The sequence below is a fragment of the Myotis nattereri genome, assembly GCF_964212035.1.
Source record: "Myotis nattereri genome assembly, chromosome: 15".
Lineage (NCBI taxonomy): Eukaryota > Metazoa > Chordata > Mammalia > Chiroptera > Vespertilionidae > Myotis > Myotis nattereri.
This window is the reverse complement of record NC_138090.1, coordinates 54,561,240-54,579,451: the sequence shown is the minus strand read 5'-3', so window position 1 is coordinate 54,579,451 and position 18,212 is coordinate 54,561,240. Positions and strand designations below refer to the sequence as shown.

The 18,212-nt window shown below is 54.0% G+C and overlaps 2 protein-coding genes across 2 annotated transcripts; one reads left to right on the top strand and one right to left on the bottom strand.

The window, feature by feature from the left end:
• Positions 1-54: 54 nt before the first annotated feature.
• NDUFA3 (NADH:ubiquinone oxidoreductase subunit A3) lies at positions 55-3,450 on the bottom strand. The gene is made up of 4 exons (XM_081108735.1): positions 2,812-3,450; positions 2,524-2,598; positions 414-491; positions 55-225 (listed from the first exon to the last, which is right to left on the bottom strand). Exons 1-4 carry the CDS (start codon positions 2,819-2,821, stop codon positions 134-136), a joined length of 255 nt encoding a protein of 84 aa, XP_080964861.1. The 5' UTR covers positions 2,822-3,450; the 3' UTR covers positions 55-133.
• A 312-nt stretch (positions 3,451-3,762) lies between these two features.
• OSCAR (osteoclast associated Ig-like receptor) lies at positions 3,763-12,212 on the top strand (the record flags this gene model as incomplete). Its single annotated transcript, XM_081107387.1, has 4 exons — positions 3,763-3,771; positions 9,073-9,436; positions 9,895-10,173; positions 11,221-12,212. The coding sequence occupies 4 exons, from the start codon at positions 3,763-3,765 to the stop codon at positions 11,379-11,381; spliced, it is 813 nt and encodes a 270-aa protein (XP_080963513.1). The 3' UTR covers positions 11,382-12,212.
• Positions 12,213-18,212: the final 6,000 nt, after the last annotated feature.

Genomic DNA, 18,212 nt, shown 5'->3' with positions numbered 1-18,212 from the left:
TCCTCGGCCACTGTCTGCTGCTCCACCTCTAATCACACACACTGGACTCGGGGGTCGGTTTTCACATTTTATTGGCCACCGGGGAGGGGACCTCCCTGTCAGTCGGGGGGGGGGGGTAGAAAAGTGGGGGTGTTCACAGTTTCTTCAGCCACTCCAGGCTTGGGCCCTGGGGGTCCTGGGGGTGGCTGGGCACGTCGGGCATGTTCCCATCATCTCGGACGGGCACTGAGGGACAGGAGGGCGGACCAGTGAGACCAGCTGATCTCCAGGGCCCCAGAGACGGGCTGGCCCTTCAGTGAACATTCAAAGGAACTGGGGCCCCAGGGGAGGGAAGACAGGAGAGGGAGGGTCAGAGCATCAGGGACACAGACCTAGAGACCTGGGAAGCCAGGGAGACTGCCAGCCCCACTCACCTGGGTAGTTGTAGGGCGTGGCCTTGTTGATCATGATGGCGTACTTGGTGAAGGGGCTGACGAAGGGCAGAAGCAAAGCTGTGGAGACACGGGGGTGAGGCCCGGGAAGATGGCTCTGGAAGGGGGAGGGGCAGAAGCCAAACCCTGGCAAAGTGGGGGCTGAGTGCATGGGGGGAGGCGCATGGGGGGGTACAGCACCTCCAGGAGGCCCCTGGGCACCCCAGGGTCTCCACTTCTCAGAAGGGTTTATCATTTTTTTGGAGGTGGGGCTGCGAGCCAAGCACTCAAGTATGTGGGACCTAGAGGGCACAGAGGGGGGTGGGGTGGGGGTCCCGGAGCACGAGGTGGGGGAGTGTCTTGGAAATGTTCCAGGGGAACCTGAGGGAGAGGGCGGCACAGGAACGGTCCACCAGGGTGGGAGCCAGGAGTCCTGGGAGCCAGGGGGTGGGGCAGGGCACAGAAAGGGACACTCTAGGACAGTGATGGTGAACCTTTTGAGCTCGGTGTGTCAGCATTTTGAAAAACCCTAACTTAACTCTGGTGCCATGTCACATACAGAATTTTTTTGATATTTGCAACCATAGTAAAACACATATTTTTTATATTTATTTTATATATTTAAATGCCATTTAACAAAAATCAACCAAAAAAATGAGTGTGTCATAGGTTCGCCATCACTGCTCTGGGCCAACACTGACATGTGACATTTATAATAGCCACAAGTTAGATAGCCTATATAATCAAAGGCTAATATGCAAATTGTCCCCTCAACTGGGAGTTTAACATGCGAGGGGGGGGGCCAGCTCCCCCCAAATCCACCCCAATCAGGGGCAGGCCAGCCTGACCCCACCAGTGCACGAATTTGTGCACTGGGCCTCTAGTATATATATTTTTTGTTAGTCCTCACCCCAGGATATTTTTCTCTTTGGTTTTATTTATTTTTAGGGAGAGTGCATGGGAGGGGGAGAGACACATCATTGATTGGTTGCCTCCCAGACCAAGGCCGGGGTGGAGCCTGCAACCGAGGTTACAAGCCAGTGCCCTTGACGGGAATCAAACCCCTCAGCCCACAGGCCACGCGCTATCTGCTGAGCCCAACCGGCAAGGGCAAAGCAGGATAATTTTTAAGGTGTATTTAACCTGGTATATCCAAATTGTCGTTTCAACACGCCAGACATTCTATATACCTTTGTCATAGTAAGTCTAGCCTTTCAAGGGCTGCTTCCTGGCTAACGGGACAGCTGTCTTCTAAGAACCTGGCCCCATGGCCTGCAGACACAGCGCTGACAAGACCTGGGGACACTGAAGGGCAGTAGCCCACGCTCCCCCTGCCCTGAATCTGAGCCTGCTTTTTTTTCTTTTTTTTTTTAACATTTTTTAAATCCTCACCCAAGGACATTTTTCCATTGATTTTTAGAAAGTAGAAGAGAGAGGGAAAGACAGGAACATCAACGTGAGAGAAACACATGGATTGGGTGCCTCCTGCATGCACCCCGCCGGGGGGGAGGAGCCCACAGCCGAGGTGCATGCCCTTGACCTGAATCGAACGGGGACCCGCGCCCCCAAGTGGCCCCCGGGCACCTTCAAGTATGTGCAACCCTGTCCCAGAGCAGAGGGTCGCAATGGGGCGCACACTGAAGTCTGGGGGGGGGGGGGGTGTGAGGGAGAAGGCGGGAGGATTCGGACATTATTGCTCACGGGTTTTCCTGCGCAGCCAGGGCTGGGCACCCCTCCTTGAAAGGGGTTGTGGCCATGGCCGGTGTGGCTCAGTGGATAGAGCCAAGGGGTCCCAGGTTCAATTCCGGTCAAGGGCACATGCCCGGGTTGCAGGCTCGATTCCCAGTAGGGGGCGTGCAGGAGGCAGCCAATCAATTATAAAAAAAAAAAAAAGAAGAAAAAGAAAGGGACTGTGGCCCTCGGGGTGGGGAAGGGGTCATAGTATCAGGGCTGGGGGAGGCCAGGGGACCCCGAGAGGGTGCTGACACACAGGTGGGAGGGGAGGCGGAACGAGGGCGGCCAGGGGCCGGGGGTCAGGACGGAACCCCGGAGGGGCCCCGGGACCTTTGGGGCGCGACGCCGGAGGGGGTGACGCACGCTCGCCCTCACGCACAGAGGCTCCCGATGACGCAGGACGCGACCAGCACCGGCTCCTTGGCCCAGGAATCCCTGATGAAGGTGGCGAGTCCTGGAGGGGTGTGCGGGCAGGTCACTCCGCAGGGAATGCCCGCGGTGACCTCTGGCCCTCGCGCGCCACCCCGGCCCTGGAGGAGCCCTCTCGTGACCTCGGCGACCCCCTCCGCCCACGACCCCACCGCCTCCACGGGGGCACCGCCGCGCCCCAGCCCCGCACCGCCCGGGTTCGCTCCGCGCCCCGCGCTCCAGCTGCACCAGAACTTACTCCCGGCCATCTTGGTCTCGGCGGCGGCGGCGGCGGCGGCGAGGGCGCGGAGCACCCTGGGTATTGTAGTCCCTGCTCCCGGTCTGAGTCTGCGCGTGCGCACTGGCGCAGAACGGCGATCCTAGGCAGCGACAAGGGCGCGGAGCACTCTGGGAGTTGTGGTCCGGGTACCCAAGAAGCCCAGGATTCCGCGCGTGCGCACTGGCGCAGAACAGAAATCTGCGGCGGCGGCGGCGGCGGCGGCGTTCCTCTTTTAAGGGCAAGTCCGTCTTGCACACCTGCCACCTGCCGCCGCCCTCTTTTCTCTCTCGCAGCCTAGACATCGCTCTAGAGGAGTAACTTCTCCCCACTCCTGCTGCTGCGGCTCACCCAAGGCGGACTGCAGTAGTCCTCATTTCATAGTTTACCCGTGAAAGCCCATTTTACAGATGGGGAAGTGGAGGCTGGGAGAGGTCGAATGACCGAGTTTTCATTTGAGGTCTCAGCTCAAAATCAGTTCGTCCTGAAACCCTAACTCTCATCACAGGGGTCTTCCGTGGACGCTCACCGTGCCCTGGGGGGTCTCCATCTCCATCACAGCGCACATCACTTCTTTTTAAACTGGCCTGGTCCGCACCTGTCTTCCCATCAGACTGGGAGCTGCTGGAAGGCAGCAACCGGGTCTTGACTCCTCTCTGTGCCCCAGAATCACGCAGCAGGGTCTGGCACAGATCAGGTGCTAATTGCTTTTAAACTTTAATTAATGAACACGAGTTATGCCTGCCCCAATCCAACTTTTCCCACAGCACCATGGGGCTGTGACACAGTCCTCCGGCCCCCCCCCTCCGGCCTCGCTCCCCTCCCTCAACAGGGTTCTGACTCTGACTTTCTGATGTTGCCTCACTTCCTGGGAGGTGAGAGGGCCTGGCTGAGCCCTGCCTTCTGCTCCAGCTCCAGCCAGACCTGCCCACCATGGCCCTGGTACTGGTCCTCCAGCTGTTGGCCCTCTCGTGTGAGCTACCCCACGCCCTCTCTCTGGGTCCCTAGCGGGGCTGGGGTTACAGAAAGACAGGCTCTGGGGACCCAGACACCTAGCGAGGAGGGTGGGAGCAAGGGACCGAACTACTGCGTCTCCCTGGGGGCAGGTGCAGGGTGATCAGGCAGAATTAGCTGAGGGTTCAGAACTCCAGGCCAGAATAATGGGGGACAAGAGGGGGGCCCAGACCCCTGGGGTCCTGAAGCAAGAGAACACAGGGTCCCCGAATCCCCCGGTTCCTGGAAGAAGAGGAAGTTGGGGGCAGGATTCTCTGAGGCAGGAGAGAGCTAGACGCCTGGACTCCTGGGGACAAGGGAGTATCAAGTCCCGGATTCTGAGGTGGGTGGGGAGGTGGAAGCCAGGACACCTGGATCCCTGGGAACAGGGGGAGCTGAGGCCCAGACTCCTGAACCCCATCACGGAGAACCTCTGGGCTCAGATGACTGTCTCCTGCAAAAGGCGGAGTCCAAGGGCTTACCTCTTGGGTACAGAGGCAAGGGGTCCTGGGTCCAGATTTCTGGCTTGAGCAGGTGGGGATCGGAAGTCTTTCTACCGGGAGAGGAGGAAGTGTGGCCGGGATTCACCCAGAAGAAAAAGGGCCTGGGGACTTAGATTCCGGGGTGGTCACTGGCGTGGGGCTTTGACAAGACCGAGCCCCTCAACCTTCCACAGGGCCTCTGTGCCACACAGGCGTCACTTCGAATGGTGAGTACACCCCCCCATGTTGCTGACACCCCATTTCCAGCTGCTCATATTTTATTTTTGGTGCCCACCTCACCCCAAGATTTCCTTCGTTCTCTCCCTCCTCCTCCCTCTCTCTTTCTTTCCTTCTCACTCCCTTCAGTGACCAGCACAGGTGAGTGGTGAGACCATGAACTCTGGAGCTAAAGAGATCTAAACTGGAATGGCACTTTCGCCGTTGTATTCACTTATGAGCTGGAACAGGCCACGGCACGCGAAGACTCAGTTTCCTTCTCTGTGAAATGGGCCAGCGTGAGGATTTAATAGCACCACGTGTGTCAAACCCGAGGCTCAGAATTTGGCAGAGCACAGGGCTCGAGAGATAGAGTTTCTGGCAGCACTAATTATTCCCTTATTTAGAAAGGAGGATCCCTCACTCTGAAGTAGCCTTGGGTCTCTTTCCAGATCTTCTGAAAGTGAGATCTCTCCTTTCTCTCAAACCTCCCCCCACCCACAACACTCAAATTTCAAATAAGAACCACCTGGAAAACCATTAATACATAAGCTATCAGTTTATTTTGAATTACGATGTTTAAAAGACAAAGCAAAAATATATTCCTGGTCTTAAAAAAAAAAATCCAATCATTGCTGGAGGACATATAAACAGTCTCTCTCTTCCCCTTCCTCCTCTTCCTTAAATAATCTCTGAATCCTTCCCGAAAATTTCCAAGCATTCAAACACATACGCGTATTTACATACTTCTTGGTTTTCCTGCCAAGGAAAACTTGATGTTTCGTGACTCACTCTGTTCTGCATCTTACATTTTCCACTTTACAATCCCTCTTGGAGATATTTCCATGTCATTTAGCTAGCTCTTCCTCCACCTCCCTCCCCCCGCTTTTATTTTATTTTTTGTTAATCCTCACTCGAGTATATTTTTCCATTGATTTTTTTAGACAGTGGAAAGGGGGGGCGGGGGAGACACACACACAGAGAGAAACATGGATGTGAGAGAGACACATCGATTGGTTGCCTCCTGCACACACCCCAACCAGGGCCCGGGATCAAGCCTGCAACAGAGGTACATGCCCTTGACCTCGATCGAACCCGGGACCCTCAGTCCACGGGCCAACACTCTATCCACTGAGCCAAACTAGGTAGGGCTCCCCCCGCCCCCCTTTTAACTGCTGTCATTTAAGCACTTGCCATGGTATGGCTGGATTCTCATTTGCTTGGTCCTCCTGATGTATATTTAGGTTGTTTCCAGTTCCCCCCTCCCCACCAGTGCTGTAGGGAATGCTTCTGGTTGAGCTTTTTCATGTGCAACTGGGGCATGTGCCCTTGACTGGAGTCGAACCCGGGACGCTTACGCCCGTGGGCCGACGCTCTGTCCACTGAGCCAGGCTGGCTAGGGCCTCTTTGTGTATCTTGACAGAAACTGGCAAATTGCCTTCTCACAAGGCACACTCAGTGCACCTAAGGGCCTTCACCCACGTGGAATACTGCCGTTGTTTAAAACCGGATCCTCAAATATATCTTACTGTTGTTTCCATTTTTTCTTGTTGTTGTTAACTCTCCCCTCAGGATATTTCTCCCATTAATCTTTAGATCAGCGGTTCTCAACCTGTGGGCCGCGACCCCTTTGGGGGTCGAACAACCCTTTCACAGGGGTCGCCTAAGACCATCGGAAAACACATATATAATTACATATTGTTTTTGTGATGAATCACTATGCTTTCATTATGTTCAATTTGTAACAATGAAATCGGGGGTCACCACAACATGAGGAACTGTATTAAAGGGTCATGGCCTTAGGAAGGTTGAGAACCACTGCTTTAGAGAGAGTGGAAGGGAGGGAGGAAGGGCTGGGGGTAGAGAGAAATATTGATGTGAGAGGAACACATTGATGGGTTGCCTCCCCCACAATCAAACCTTTAACCTAGGTATATGCCCTTGACGATGCTCTAACCACTTAGCAGCACCAGCCAGGGACTTTGTTTTAATTTTTAAATGGGTTTTTAAAGTGAGAGAGAGATTTAGAGAAAGAGAAGACACTGATTTGTTGTTCCACTTATGCATTCATGGGTTGATTATTGTATGTGCCCTGACTGGGAATCGAACCGGCAACCTTGGCATATTGGGATGGCACTCTGACCACCTGTGCGACAGAGCTAGGGCCTGTTCTGGTTTTTTAAATGATTGCTAGTAAGGTTGGACAGTCCTTCCCAGCACCACCACACGTGTATTGGTCAACTGTACTTCCTGTTCTGGGAAACGCCTCGTCATATGTTTTACCCAACTTTCAATTGGGTTGGCCTTGGAGTTCTTTCTCTAGACTCTCCTTTTGTTTGTTTATTAATCCTCACCCGAGAATATTTTTCCCATTGGTTTTTAGAGAGAGTGGAAGAGAGGGAAGGAGGGGAGAGAGAGAGAAACATCCATGTGAGAAAGACACATAGATTGGTTGCCTCCTGAACCTGCCCCCGGGGTGATGGGGGATTGAACCTGCAACCCAGGTACATGCCCTTGACCCTGCGGTGTTCAGGGCCAACGCTTTAACCACTGAGCAACACCGGCAGGGCTCTTTCTATACCAGTGTTGGCGAACCTATGACACGCGTGTCAGAGGTGACACGCGAACTCATTTTTTTGGTTGATTTTTCTTTGTTCAATGGCATTTAAATATATAAAATAAATATCAAAAATATAAATCTTTGTTTTACTATGGTTGCAAAGATCAAAAAATGTCTATATCTATATGTGACACGGCACCACAGTTAAGTTAGGGTTTTTCAAAATGCTGACACGCCGAGCTCAAAAGGTTCGCCATCACTGGTCTATACTCTTACTCTACATCATTTATGAGTAAGTCATTTCAGCCAGTGCTCCGATTGATTTGACTTTCCTCAGACACGACTTGAAAATGTCAGAGAGGTCAAATTTACTAGCCTTATTCCTTCCGAATTTTTCATTTAGTATTTTAAGACAGCCTTCTCTCCCCCAGGACAAATATATTTTCCTGCATTTTCTTCTGATACTTTTATTGTTTAAAATACATGTGGGTCTTTTTTTTTTAATATATTTTATTGATTTTTTACAGAGAGGAAGGGAGAGAGATAGAGAGTCAGAAACATCGATGAGAGAGAAACATCGATCAGCTGCCTCCTGCACATCTCCTACTGGGGATGTGCCCGCAACCCAGGTACATGCCCTTGACCGGAATCGAACCTGGGACCCTTCAGTCCGCAGGCTGACGCTCTATCCACTGAGCCAAACCGGTTTCGGCAACATGTGGGTCTTTAATTAATTGGAAATTGTTTTGGGAAAGGGTGTGAGGTGGAGATCCAACATCCCCTCCTCCCTCGAACCTGAGAGCAAGTTTGGCAGCTGTTGAGTTACGCTGGATGCGTTACAAATATTCCGGAGAACAGTTAAAAATGACAGGTTTCTGGGACCCAACTCCTTGACATGATGTTTGAAAAACGGGGAGGAGCCCAGCCAGAGGGGCTCAGTGGGTGAGCGTGGACCCGTGAACCAGGAGGCGGCCCCGGTTCCATTTCCTGTCAGGGCACATGCCTGGGTTGCGGGCTTGATCCCCAGTGTGGGGCGAGCTGGAGGCAGCCGATCCATGATTCTCTCTCATCACTGATGTTTCTCTCTCTCTCTCTGAAGTCAATTTTAAAAAATATTTAAACACACACACACACACACACACACACACACCACCACCACCAACAACAACCCACACGTGGAGGACAGGTGGGAGTTAATGCCTGGCTCCTGGGAGGGAACCCAGGCTGAGGAAGGGACTGTGGTTGTCCAGGCAACGCTCCTCTCACCCCAGCTTCCCCTCCATGTCTGCAGGCACCCAGGAAGCCCAAGGACCCAGGCCGCCCATGTATTCAAACCCCCGCACCTTGTTCCCCAAGGACAGGCCCAGGCACAGGGGGGGCCTAGCTTCCTTCTCCCTAGACTCATTCCCCGGGACCCCACCACCTAGGCCCAGCTGGCCCACCAGGCCCTTGCCTCCATCCCTCCCACCCCCTTACCCCGAGATCAGGCGCCCCAACCCCATGCCTCCATTCCTCCCACCCTCTTACCCCAAGATCAAGTTTCCCAGGCCCTTGCCTCCAGTCCCCTCACTCCCTTACCCCAAAATCAGGAGCCCCAGGCCCTTTCCTCCATTCCCCTCACGCTCTTACCCCGAAATCAGGCGCCCCAGGCCCTTTCCTACATTCCCCTCACGCCCTTACCCTGAAATCAGGCGCCCCAGGCCCTTTCCTACATTCCCCTCAAGCCCTTACCCCGAAATCAGGCGCCCCAGGCCCTTTCCTCCATTCCCCTCACGCTCTTACCCCGAAATCAGGGGCCCCAGGCCCTTTCCTACATTCCCCTCACTCCCTTACCCCGAAATCAGGAGCCCCAGGCCCTTTCCTCCATTCCCCTCACTCCCTTACCCCGAAATCAGGAGCCCCAGGCCCTTTCCTCCATTCCCCTCACTCCCTTACCCCGAAATCAGGGGCCCCAGGCCCTTTCCTCCATTCCCCTCACGCTCTTACCCCGAGATCAGGCGCCCCAACCCCTTGCCACTCCCATACCCCAAGCCCAGGCAGCCCACTTATTCAGCCCCCCCAACCTCACCCCCCAAGCTCCCCAAGCCGTCACTGGCGGCTCAGCCGGCCGCAGTTGTGACCCCCGGCACCAACGTGACTTTGACCTGCCGGGCACCCCAGCCCGCCTGGAGGTTTGTGCTCTCCAAGTCGGGAGAGGTCTCCCCGGTGCAGGACCACTACCCGGACGAGTCCCTGGCGCTGGCCCGGTTCTTCCTGGAGGCGGTGACCGAGGCCCAGGGGGGCAGCTACCGCTGCCAGTACCACAACCACCGGGGGTGGTCCCACTCCAGCGACGCCCTGGAACTGATGGTGACAGGTGAGCCCGGAGGCGGGGAGGGCGCCTCGGGTGGGTGAGGGAGGGGGCGGGGGGGCAGGGGCGATCAGACCGGCAGGGGCAGGCCAGGCGTGCACACACGGCGGAAAGGGAGGCCGGGAGGGAACGAGGAAATTTTCAACCGGAGCCCCCCGGAGCTTGGCTGGACCCGGGACCTGCCCAGGGGAGAGCCCGCAGGTGCTGCCAAACAGCCCCCCGCGCGCAGGACAGCGCCGCCCGCACAGCAGGGAGCGGCGGTGCCGGGTGGAGGCCCGGGGAGGGTCACGGGCGCGGGGAGAGGAGGTCGGGGACCTGCCCCGGGGGCGCGGGGAGAGCGGAGCCGGCGGGGAGGAATCTCAGGCCCCGGCGGGGGGCAGGGGCGCTCCCGGGGAGAGGACGGAGGGCGGGAACCCGGGCCAGGGCGGCGCCTACCCGCTCCCGCCCGTCCTCCCGCCTCGCAGACCTGCTGCCGCGCCCGTCGCTGGAGGCGCTGCCCGGACCCCGGGCGCCCGGCGCCCCCGTGAGCCTGCGCTGCACCGGCCGCGCGCGCAACATGAGCTTCGCGCTGTACCGCGCGGACGAGCCGACGCCGGTGCAGTTCCGCGAGTCGGAGCAGCCGTGGGCCGACTTCCCGCTGCCCCGCGCGCAGGCCGCGGGCACCTACACCTGCTACTACCACACGCCCGCCGCGCCCTACGTGCTGTCCCCGCGCAGCGACCCGCTGGTGGTCAGCCTGGAGGGTGAGGCCCCGCCCCCAGCCAATCCACCTCCCCCCTGACCCAGAGGCCCCGCCCCCAGCCAATCCACCTCCTCCCCGACCCAGGAGGCCCCGCCCCCAGCCGATCCACCTCCTCCCCGACCCAGGAGGCCCCGCCCCATCCAATCCACCTCCTCCCCGACCCAGGAGGCCCCGCCCCCATCCAATCCACCTCCCCCCGACCCAGGAGGCCCCGCCCCCATCCAATCCACCTCCTCCCCGACCCAGGAGGCCCCGCCCCCAGCCAATCCACCTCCCCCCTGACCCAGGAGGCCCCGCCCCCATCCAATCCACCTCCCCCCGACCCAGGAGGCCCCGCCCCCAGCCAATCCACCTCCTCCCCGACCCAGGAGGCCCCGCCCCATCCAATCCACCTCCCCCTGACCCAGGAGGCCCCGCCCCATCCAATCCACCTCCCCCCCCCACCCAGGAGGCCCCGCCCCCTGCCCCTCCTCCCTCAGACCCAGTAACCCAGGCCCCCAGCCCCTCCTCCCTCAGACCCAGGAGGCCCCGCCCCCATCCAATCCACCTCCTCCCCGACCCAGGAGGCCCCACCCCCATCCAATCCACCTCCTCCCCACCCAGGAGGCCCCGCCCCCATCCAATCCACCTCCCCCGACCCAGGAGGCCCCGCCCCCCATCCAATCCACCTCCCCCCGACCCAGGAGGCACCGCCCCCATCCAATCCACCTCCCCCCGACCCAGGAGGCCCCGCCCCCAGCTCCTCCTCAGGCCCAGGAGTCCCCGCCCCCCAGCCAATCCACCTCCCCCCTGACCCAGGAGGCCCCGCCCCCAGCCAATCCACCTCCTTCCCGACCCAGGAGGCCCCGCCCCCAGCCCCCTCCTCCCTCAGACCCAGGAGTCCCCGCCCCCAGCCTCCTCCCTCTGACCCAGCAGTGGAGCTCTCCCGCTCCTTCGTCCCCCTCATCGACCCTCCTCAACTTGGAGGGAGTTGGGTCCCCACTTCACCCTGGAGGTTAGGGACCTCGGGTGGGGATGCTGACCGCCCGCCTCCCCCACCGGCCCGCAGGCTCTGGCTCCATGGACTACACCAAGGGCAACGTGGTGCGCCTGGTGCTGGCCGGCCTGGTGCTCATCTCGCTGGCCGCGCTGGTGGGCTGGGAGTGGCGCAGCTGGCGGCGAGCGTCCGACCGGAGCCCGGGAGGCCTGGAGCTGCACCCTGCGGCGTGAGAAGACTTCGCAGAGGGGCAGAGAGGCAGTAGGGCGGCCGGCCTCCCGGCTGAGCCCAGCTGAGCCCCGCTTCCCCCCATCACAGTAATAACAACCTCTGTCCGGGGCACGCCTCTTCCAATGGGTCATTCCTCCGGCCCCAGCGGTTCTCAACCTGTGGGTCGCGACCCCTGAAAATACATCCTGCATATCAGATATTTACATGCCGATTCATAACAGTAGCAACATTACAGTGATGAAGTAGCAACGGAAATAATTTTATGGTTGGGGGTCACCACAACATGAGGAACTGTATTAAAGGGCGGCGGCCTTAGGAAGGTTGAGAACCACTGCTCCAGGGCCTCCCAGATCTGGGAGAGCGCATTCCTCGCCAGAAGGCCTGGGTTCCAATCCCAGCGCTGCTGCTCACCCACCGTGTGCCCGGGGGAAAGGGACCTTCTATGCCTCGCCTGCCGTGGCTGTGAAACGGGCGCTTTGTTGCTACTCACCGCTTAGGACCTGTGCAGGGTTAGGTGGGCATGGCGCGGAAGCATTTTAAACGGCGACTGACCCGTAGTCAATGCCCAGTAGGTGTTAGCTCCTGTGTAACAGGTTTCTAGCAAAGTCTGGTGGTTTTGCACTGGCCCGTGTAGCTCAGTTGGTTGAGCAACAAGAGGTCACCGCTGGATTCCACATGTCCGGGTTTCGGGGTGTGATCCTCAGTAGGGGGCATGCAGGAGGCAGCGGATCAATGATTCTCTCTCATCAGTTTCTCTCTCCTCCACTCTTCCTCTCTCTAAAAAAAAAAAAAAAAAAATTAAAAAAAAGAACATTTTAAATAAAAAGTCTCAGGATCTGAGGGAAGTTTGAGTCTTTGTCCCAATGCTCCAGCTCACCTCTTAAGGAACTCAGTGATGTCATTCCCGTCGTGGCGTCACATCTGGTTCCCAAGCAAACTCCTTAAATGGCTCCTCACACCTCCCCTGAAGGTAAACACAGATGGACCTAGTAGCCCTGGCCGGATGCTCAGCGGTTAGAGCATCGGGCTGCGGAGCAAAGGGTCGAGGGTTCATTCTCGGTCAAGGGTACATACCTCAGTTGCAGGTCTGATCCCTGGCCCTGCTGCAGTGCCTGCGGGAGGCAACCAATCAATATCTCTCTCACATCGATGTTTCCCTCTCCCCCCTCCTCCTTGCCTTCTACACTCTCAAAAAAAATAAAAAATCTCAGCTTCATTTGCTTGAACCGTCATTTTCGTTAAGCGGGGGTCCGTTGCCATGGCAACAGCAAGTAGCGTGTGCGTAGTAGAACCTTGAGCCTTGGTATGGACACAATAAACTTCAGTTGGTCTGCTTGGGGCTGTGCTCTTGGCTGTCCTCACGGTTGCGCTAAGACTAGCGCAGCCTGTTTGCTCTCCTTGTCTTGCCTCTCGTCTTCCAAGGCCGGGCTACACGCACAGTGTCTTCTGAATCCATTAATTTAGGTTCTGTTTCCATCTGTCGACATCGATGCCTTTCTCATGGACTCCATGGCGCATGCCAAGCAGGCAGGCTCTAGCTCGTCTGAAAAATCAACTTATTTGGGCTTCGTTTAAAATAACTGGCTATGTAAACAATGGCGTTTGAGAACAGCTGTTACAGTGTTTTAGTGCCCTAGAGAGAAACAAAGCAAGCAAATTCTTAACGCAGGTTAAGGGGGATACGGGCCTATGCGGAGAGTGTAACTAAGGCTTTTGCAGAAAATCCTTCTTAGATTATTTTTAAACTATTATTATTATTAATATATTTTTATTGATTTCAGAGAGGAAGGGAGAGGGAGAGAGAGAAACATCAATGATGAGAGAATCATTGATTGGCTGCCTCCTGTGCGCCCCACACTGGGGATCGAGCCTGCAACTCAGGCATGTGCCCTTGACCAGAATCAAACCCAGGACCCTTCAGTCCACAGGCCAACACTCTATCCACTGAGCCAAACAAGCTAGGGCTAATATTATTTTTTATTTTTTTGTTGTTGTTAATCCTCATCAGAGGATATTTTTCCATTGATTTTTAGGAGGAGTGGGAGAGAGAGGGAAAGACAGAGAAACACCGATGAGAGAGAAACACATCAACTGGTTGCCTCCTGCATGCACCTGACCAGGGCTCGGGCTGGGGAGGAGCCTGCAACCAAGGTATGTGCCTTTGACTGGAATCGAACCCGGGACCCTTTGGTCCATAGGCCGATGCTCTATCTACTGAGCCAAACTGGCCAGGGCCCTTCTTAGACTCTAATGTCCATGAAGCCAGGACCTAACTTGTCAGGCTTCTCTCTGAAAAACACATCCCCAGCTCAGACGTCATTCTAACAAAGGGCAGCCTGGCTGGCGCCTCAGCCCTGCCTTCCTACATTTCTCTCATCTTTGCCATCTCTGGTTCAGCCAAGCTGGGGACCTGTAGCGAGTTCAGAATTTCAGCGCTGATGTAGGAAAGAGATGTGGCCACTAGGTGGCAGTAAGCGCACAACGTTTAGTCCCTCAGCACAGCCACCTGGCCATCCTCCTCCACTGGGCTTTGTCAACGCCGTTCCCTCTGCCTGGAACACCCTTCCAGCCCCTCTTCACCTAGTTAACGTCCGCCCAACTTTCAAATCTCACATCACTTCTTCAGCCAAGCCATCGGCGATCTCCCTGACTAGCTCAAACTCTCCAACGACAGGCTTTCAAAACGTTTTCTCATTCAACCAAAGGACTTGTATGCATGCATCTAAGCCAAACCAATGGACATGGACAACAGGGGGGATGAGAACATGAGTTGGGGGGGAGGGCTTAATGGGGGGGGATAAGGACACATTTGTAATACCTTAACTAATAAAGAATTTAAAAAAATTAAAAAAACAACAACAAACACGTTTTCTCTTTGCTATAGCAGTATAGCTGCAGTGGTGGACAAGGCTAACGGTTTCCCAGCATCCCAAGTTCCCTTCTTCCTTTAGCTCAGGGAAAACTCCTTTCCCATTTTTTGGAAGGACACACGCGACAGCCCATATTCCCCCAACCACTTCTGCTGCCAGACCTTCCCTCTCCCTCCCTCTCCTTTCCCATTTTCTCAGGACCAGATAGATCTCAAACCTACATTTTGATAAAAGCAAAGCTGTTGATGAACAGCTCAACTACACACTGTTAAGTGAGAGAAATTAAATTAGATCTAGTTTTCTTTTCTTGGGGTGTCTTTGTTACACCAGCTTCAAGTGCTCCCTCATCAACACAGTGAGTTGTCATTTGGTTCCTGCTACGGTTTCTCTGTGAGCCTCATGAGAATAGGGTTCATGTCTGCTGTTACTCCTCACTGGGTCCCCAGTACCTGGCACGGGGCCTGGCACACTGAGGGCCTTAATGTGTGAAAAGTGGGCAGGGACTGCTGAAACCGGTTTGGCTCAGTGGATAGAGCGTCGGCCTGCGGACTGCGGGGTCCCAGGTTCGATTCCAGTCAGGGGCATGTACCTGGGTTGCGGGCACATCCCCAGTAGGAGATGTGCAGGAGGCGGCTGATTGATGTTTCTCTGTCATCGATGTTTCTGACTCTCTGTCTCTCTCCCTTCCTCCCTGTAAAATATCAATAAAATAGCCAAAACCGGTTTGGCTCAGTGGATAGAGCGTCGGTCTGCGGACTGAAGGGTCCCAGGTTCGATTCCAGTCAAGGGCATGTACCTTGGTTGCAGGCACATCCCCAGTGGGAGATGTGCAGGAGGCAGCTGATCGATGTTTCTCTGTCATCGATGTTTCTGACTCTCTGTCTCTCTCCCTTCCTCTCTGTGAAAAATCAATGAAATATATTTAAAAAAAAATCAATAAAATATATTAAAAAAAAAAAGTGGGCAGGGACAAAAGTAGAAGTCCCAAGGGCGAGTCCCTGGGTTTGTGGGATAAAAGGGGCGACACAAGTGAAGCTACTAGTATTCATTATTCTTTCTTGTTTAAATTCTCACCTGGGGATACATTTATTGATTTTAGAGAAAGAGGGAGGGAGGGAGAGAGAGAAACATCAATGTGAGAAGGAAACATCGATTAGCTGCCTCCTGTACATGCCCCAACTGGGGACTGAACCTGAAATCTAGATATGTGCCCTGACTGGGAATTGAACCTGAAATCTTTTGTCTGTGAAGCTTCTTATTTCCCCTTCAAGTTTGAATGATAGCCTTGCTGGATAGAGTATTCTTGGATTCAGTCCTTTGCTTTGCATCACTTTGTAAATTTCTGTCCATTCTTTTCTGGCCTGATGTGTTTCTGTTGAGAAATCATTTGACAATCTAATGGGAGATCCCTTGTATGTAACTTTCCGTCTCTCTCTTGCAGCCTGTAAGATTCTCTCTTTGTCCTGAACATTTGCCATGGTAATTATGATGTGTCTTGGTGTGGGTCTTTTCGGGTTCACCTTGTTTGGGACTCTCTGGGCTTGTGTGACTTTTTTCTTCCCCACCTCAGGGAAGTTTTCTGATATTATTTCTTCTAATAGGTTTTCTAATCCTTGTTCATCCTTCTGTTGTTCTGGTACCCCTATTATTCGTATGTTGTTTCGTTTCATGTTGTCCCAAAGCTCCCTTAGGCTCTCCTCCTGTCTTTTAATTTTTTTCTCCAATTGCAGTACATTTTGGGTGTGTTTTGCTTCCTTGTCTTCTAATTCACTAATTCGGTCCTCCGTTTCTCCTAGTCTACTGTTGATACTTTCAATGGAGTTTTTCATTGCAGCTATATCACTCTTCATTTCTTCTTGGGTCTTACTTAAGTTGTTGATTTTTTCATCTGTTTCTTCTAGCTTCTTCCATATGTTATCGATTTTTTCATCTGTTTCTTCTTGCTTCTTGCAGAGGATGTCGATTTTTTCCTCCATCCGGTTTATGCACTCTAGGACCCTTATTCTGAATTCTTTGTCTGTCATGTTGCATGCCTCTGTATTACTTAGCTGCTTTTCTGGAGAGTCCTCCTCTTTCCTTTGGGGGTTTCTTTGTCTACCCATGTTTGATCTCACTGACATATCTAGACGTTGAGTCGTTCAGTGGTTGCTCCCTTGGTGGCAGTGACTCCTTGGTCTGTGGTTGCTCTTCGGGCGGTTGCGGTAGCAGCTGCTCTTCAGTTGGCAGCAGCTCCTCTGGTGTGTGCTGTTCACAGCTGAGGTGGCTCTTCTGGCTGGTGGGGCGAGGCTTCACATACCACTCCTGTTCCTCAGCAGAGGGTGTGGTGCTCTGGAGGTTGCTGTAGCTTCGATCTGCTGTGTTGATTTAAAGGCACAAAATACAACACAACAAGGCACCACGTACCCGGCAGTATACACAAATATATTCACGATATTAATAACCCCAAATAAAGGTGACCACCCGAATTAAGAGAATTAGGGGATAAGGAGGATGGAAGGGAAAAAGATAAAAGAGAAAAAAGAAAAGAAAAGTAGGGACCAAAAAAAGGAGTGCAAAAATGAAATTGGGAAAAAGGAGGGGGGAAAAAAGCGAGAAAAGAAAAGACAAGAAAAAAAAAGGAGAAAAAAGAAAATAAAAGAGCGAAAAGAGAGAATGAAGTGGAAGAGGGGAAGAGACTTTTAATATGAGGAGAATACTCCTATAGAACAGCCATTAATCCCAACAAATTCCAGCAACAGCTCCCTGGAGATGAATGCAAACTAGAAACAACCAATAATATAACGATGAAAATAGAATGGAGAACACTAATCCCAAAATAAAATAAAGAGAAAATAAAATGGCACTTTAAAAAATGGTAAAATGGTAGCAGTAATAATACTGGTTAAAAATAAGAAGGTAGTAGTTAAAAGGGTAAAATGAGGTGATGGAAAAAGAAGAAAAAAAAAAGAAAAGAAAAAAAAAGAAGAAGAAAAAAATTGGTTTCTTAGTTAAAAGGTGAAAAAAGAAAAAAAAAGAATTGCAGTAGTGAAGGTCCTTCGGTTCTTCTATTCTTCAGTGTGGCTCGCCTTAGACCTGCCAGGTATTCAGGAGAGTGTTGGGTTTCCCTGTGATACACTGTTCCTCTGTGTTGTAAACCACAGTCCTTATTTTAAAGCAGGCCGCATTTGTTTCCCAGACTGCCTTATTTTGTGTTTAGCAAAGAGTCAGTTTGTGGGTCAGCCTCTGGGTGGCAGTGTTCTGGGGTTGGCCTCTGAGGCTATAGGGCCTCTCTGTCCAGTGGAAGTTCACTGCCCAGAGCTGGCTGCGTAATAGTTAGTTACCGGCGCTGTGTTGTTGCTGGGATTGAAAATCCCTCTATAGGCCAGACCCTGTTAACTCCCAGGGATTGATCAGATTATTTTAATCCTTGATCTCCTACAGGGTGGAATCTGGGTGTGGCTGTGCTCCTTGCCTGGGGGCTTGGGGGAGGAGTCTCACTCTCCGGAGAGAATGGCTGCCCCAGACCTGGGCTCAGGGGTGTCTCAGCACTCAATTCGCTGCCACCTCTCCCGGCCCCCCTCTCTCTTCAGTCTCTCCCCAGATTCCACTCCTCCGCACACTCTCCCTCTCTTCAGCACAGGTGAGTGTCTGTATCCGAAATGTCCCATGAACAGGATTCAGTGAAAACAAACAAACAAACGCCGGCCGCGGAAACGGGAAAGGCTCGGTTTCTGTAAGCTTCTTCTCTTACCGGGACTGCATGGTCTGGTCAGCTCTTCAGGCTGCCCCCTTTAGGCTCAGTCCTCCGTGATCACAGAACCCAGCTCTCAAAGCTTCTTCTCTTACCGGGACTGCATGGTCTGGTCAGCTCTTCAGGCTGCCCCCTTTAGGCTCAGTCCTCCGTGATCACAGAACCCAGCTCTCAATTCCCCAGGCGGCGCCAGGAATCCCACGGTTCTCCTTTCCCCCGTCAGGGGCTGTGCC

Bases quoted from the DNA above. Each gene is read 5' to 3' on its own strand.
- NDUFA3 (XM_081108735.1), bottom strand. The intron at 492-2,523 runs GTGCGTGAGGGC...GTGTCTCCACAG, and splicing joins CTGCGTCATCGGGAGCCTCT to CTTTGCTTCTGCCCTTCGTC. The intron at 226-413 runs GTGAGTGGGGCT...CCTGTCCCTCAG, and splicing joins CACGCCCTACAACTACCCAG to TGCCCGTCCGAGATGATGGG.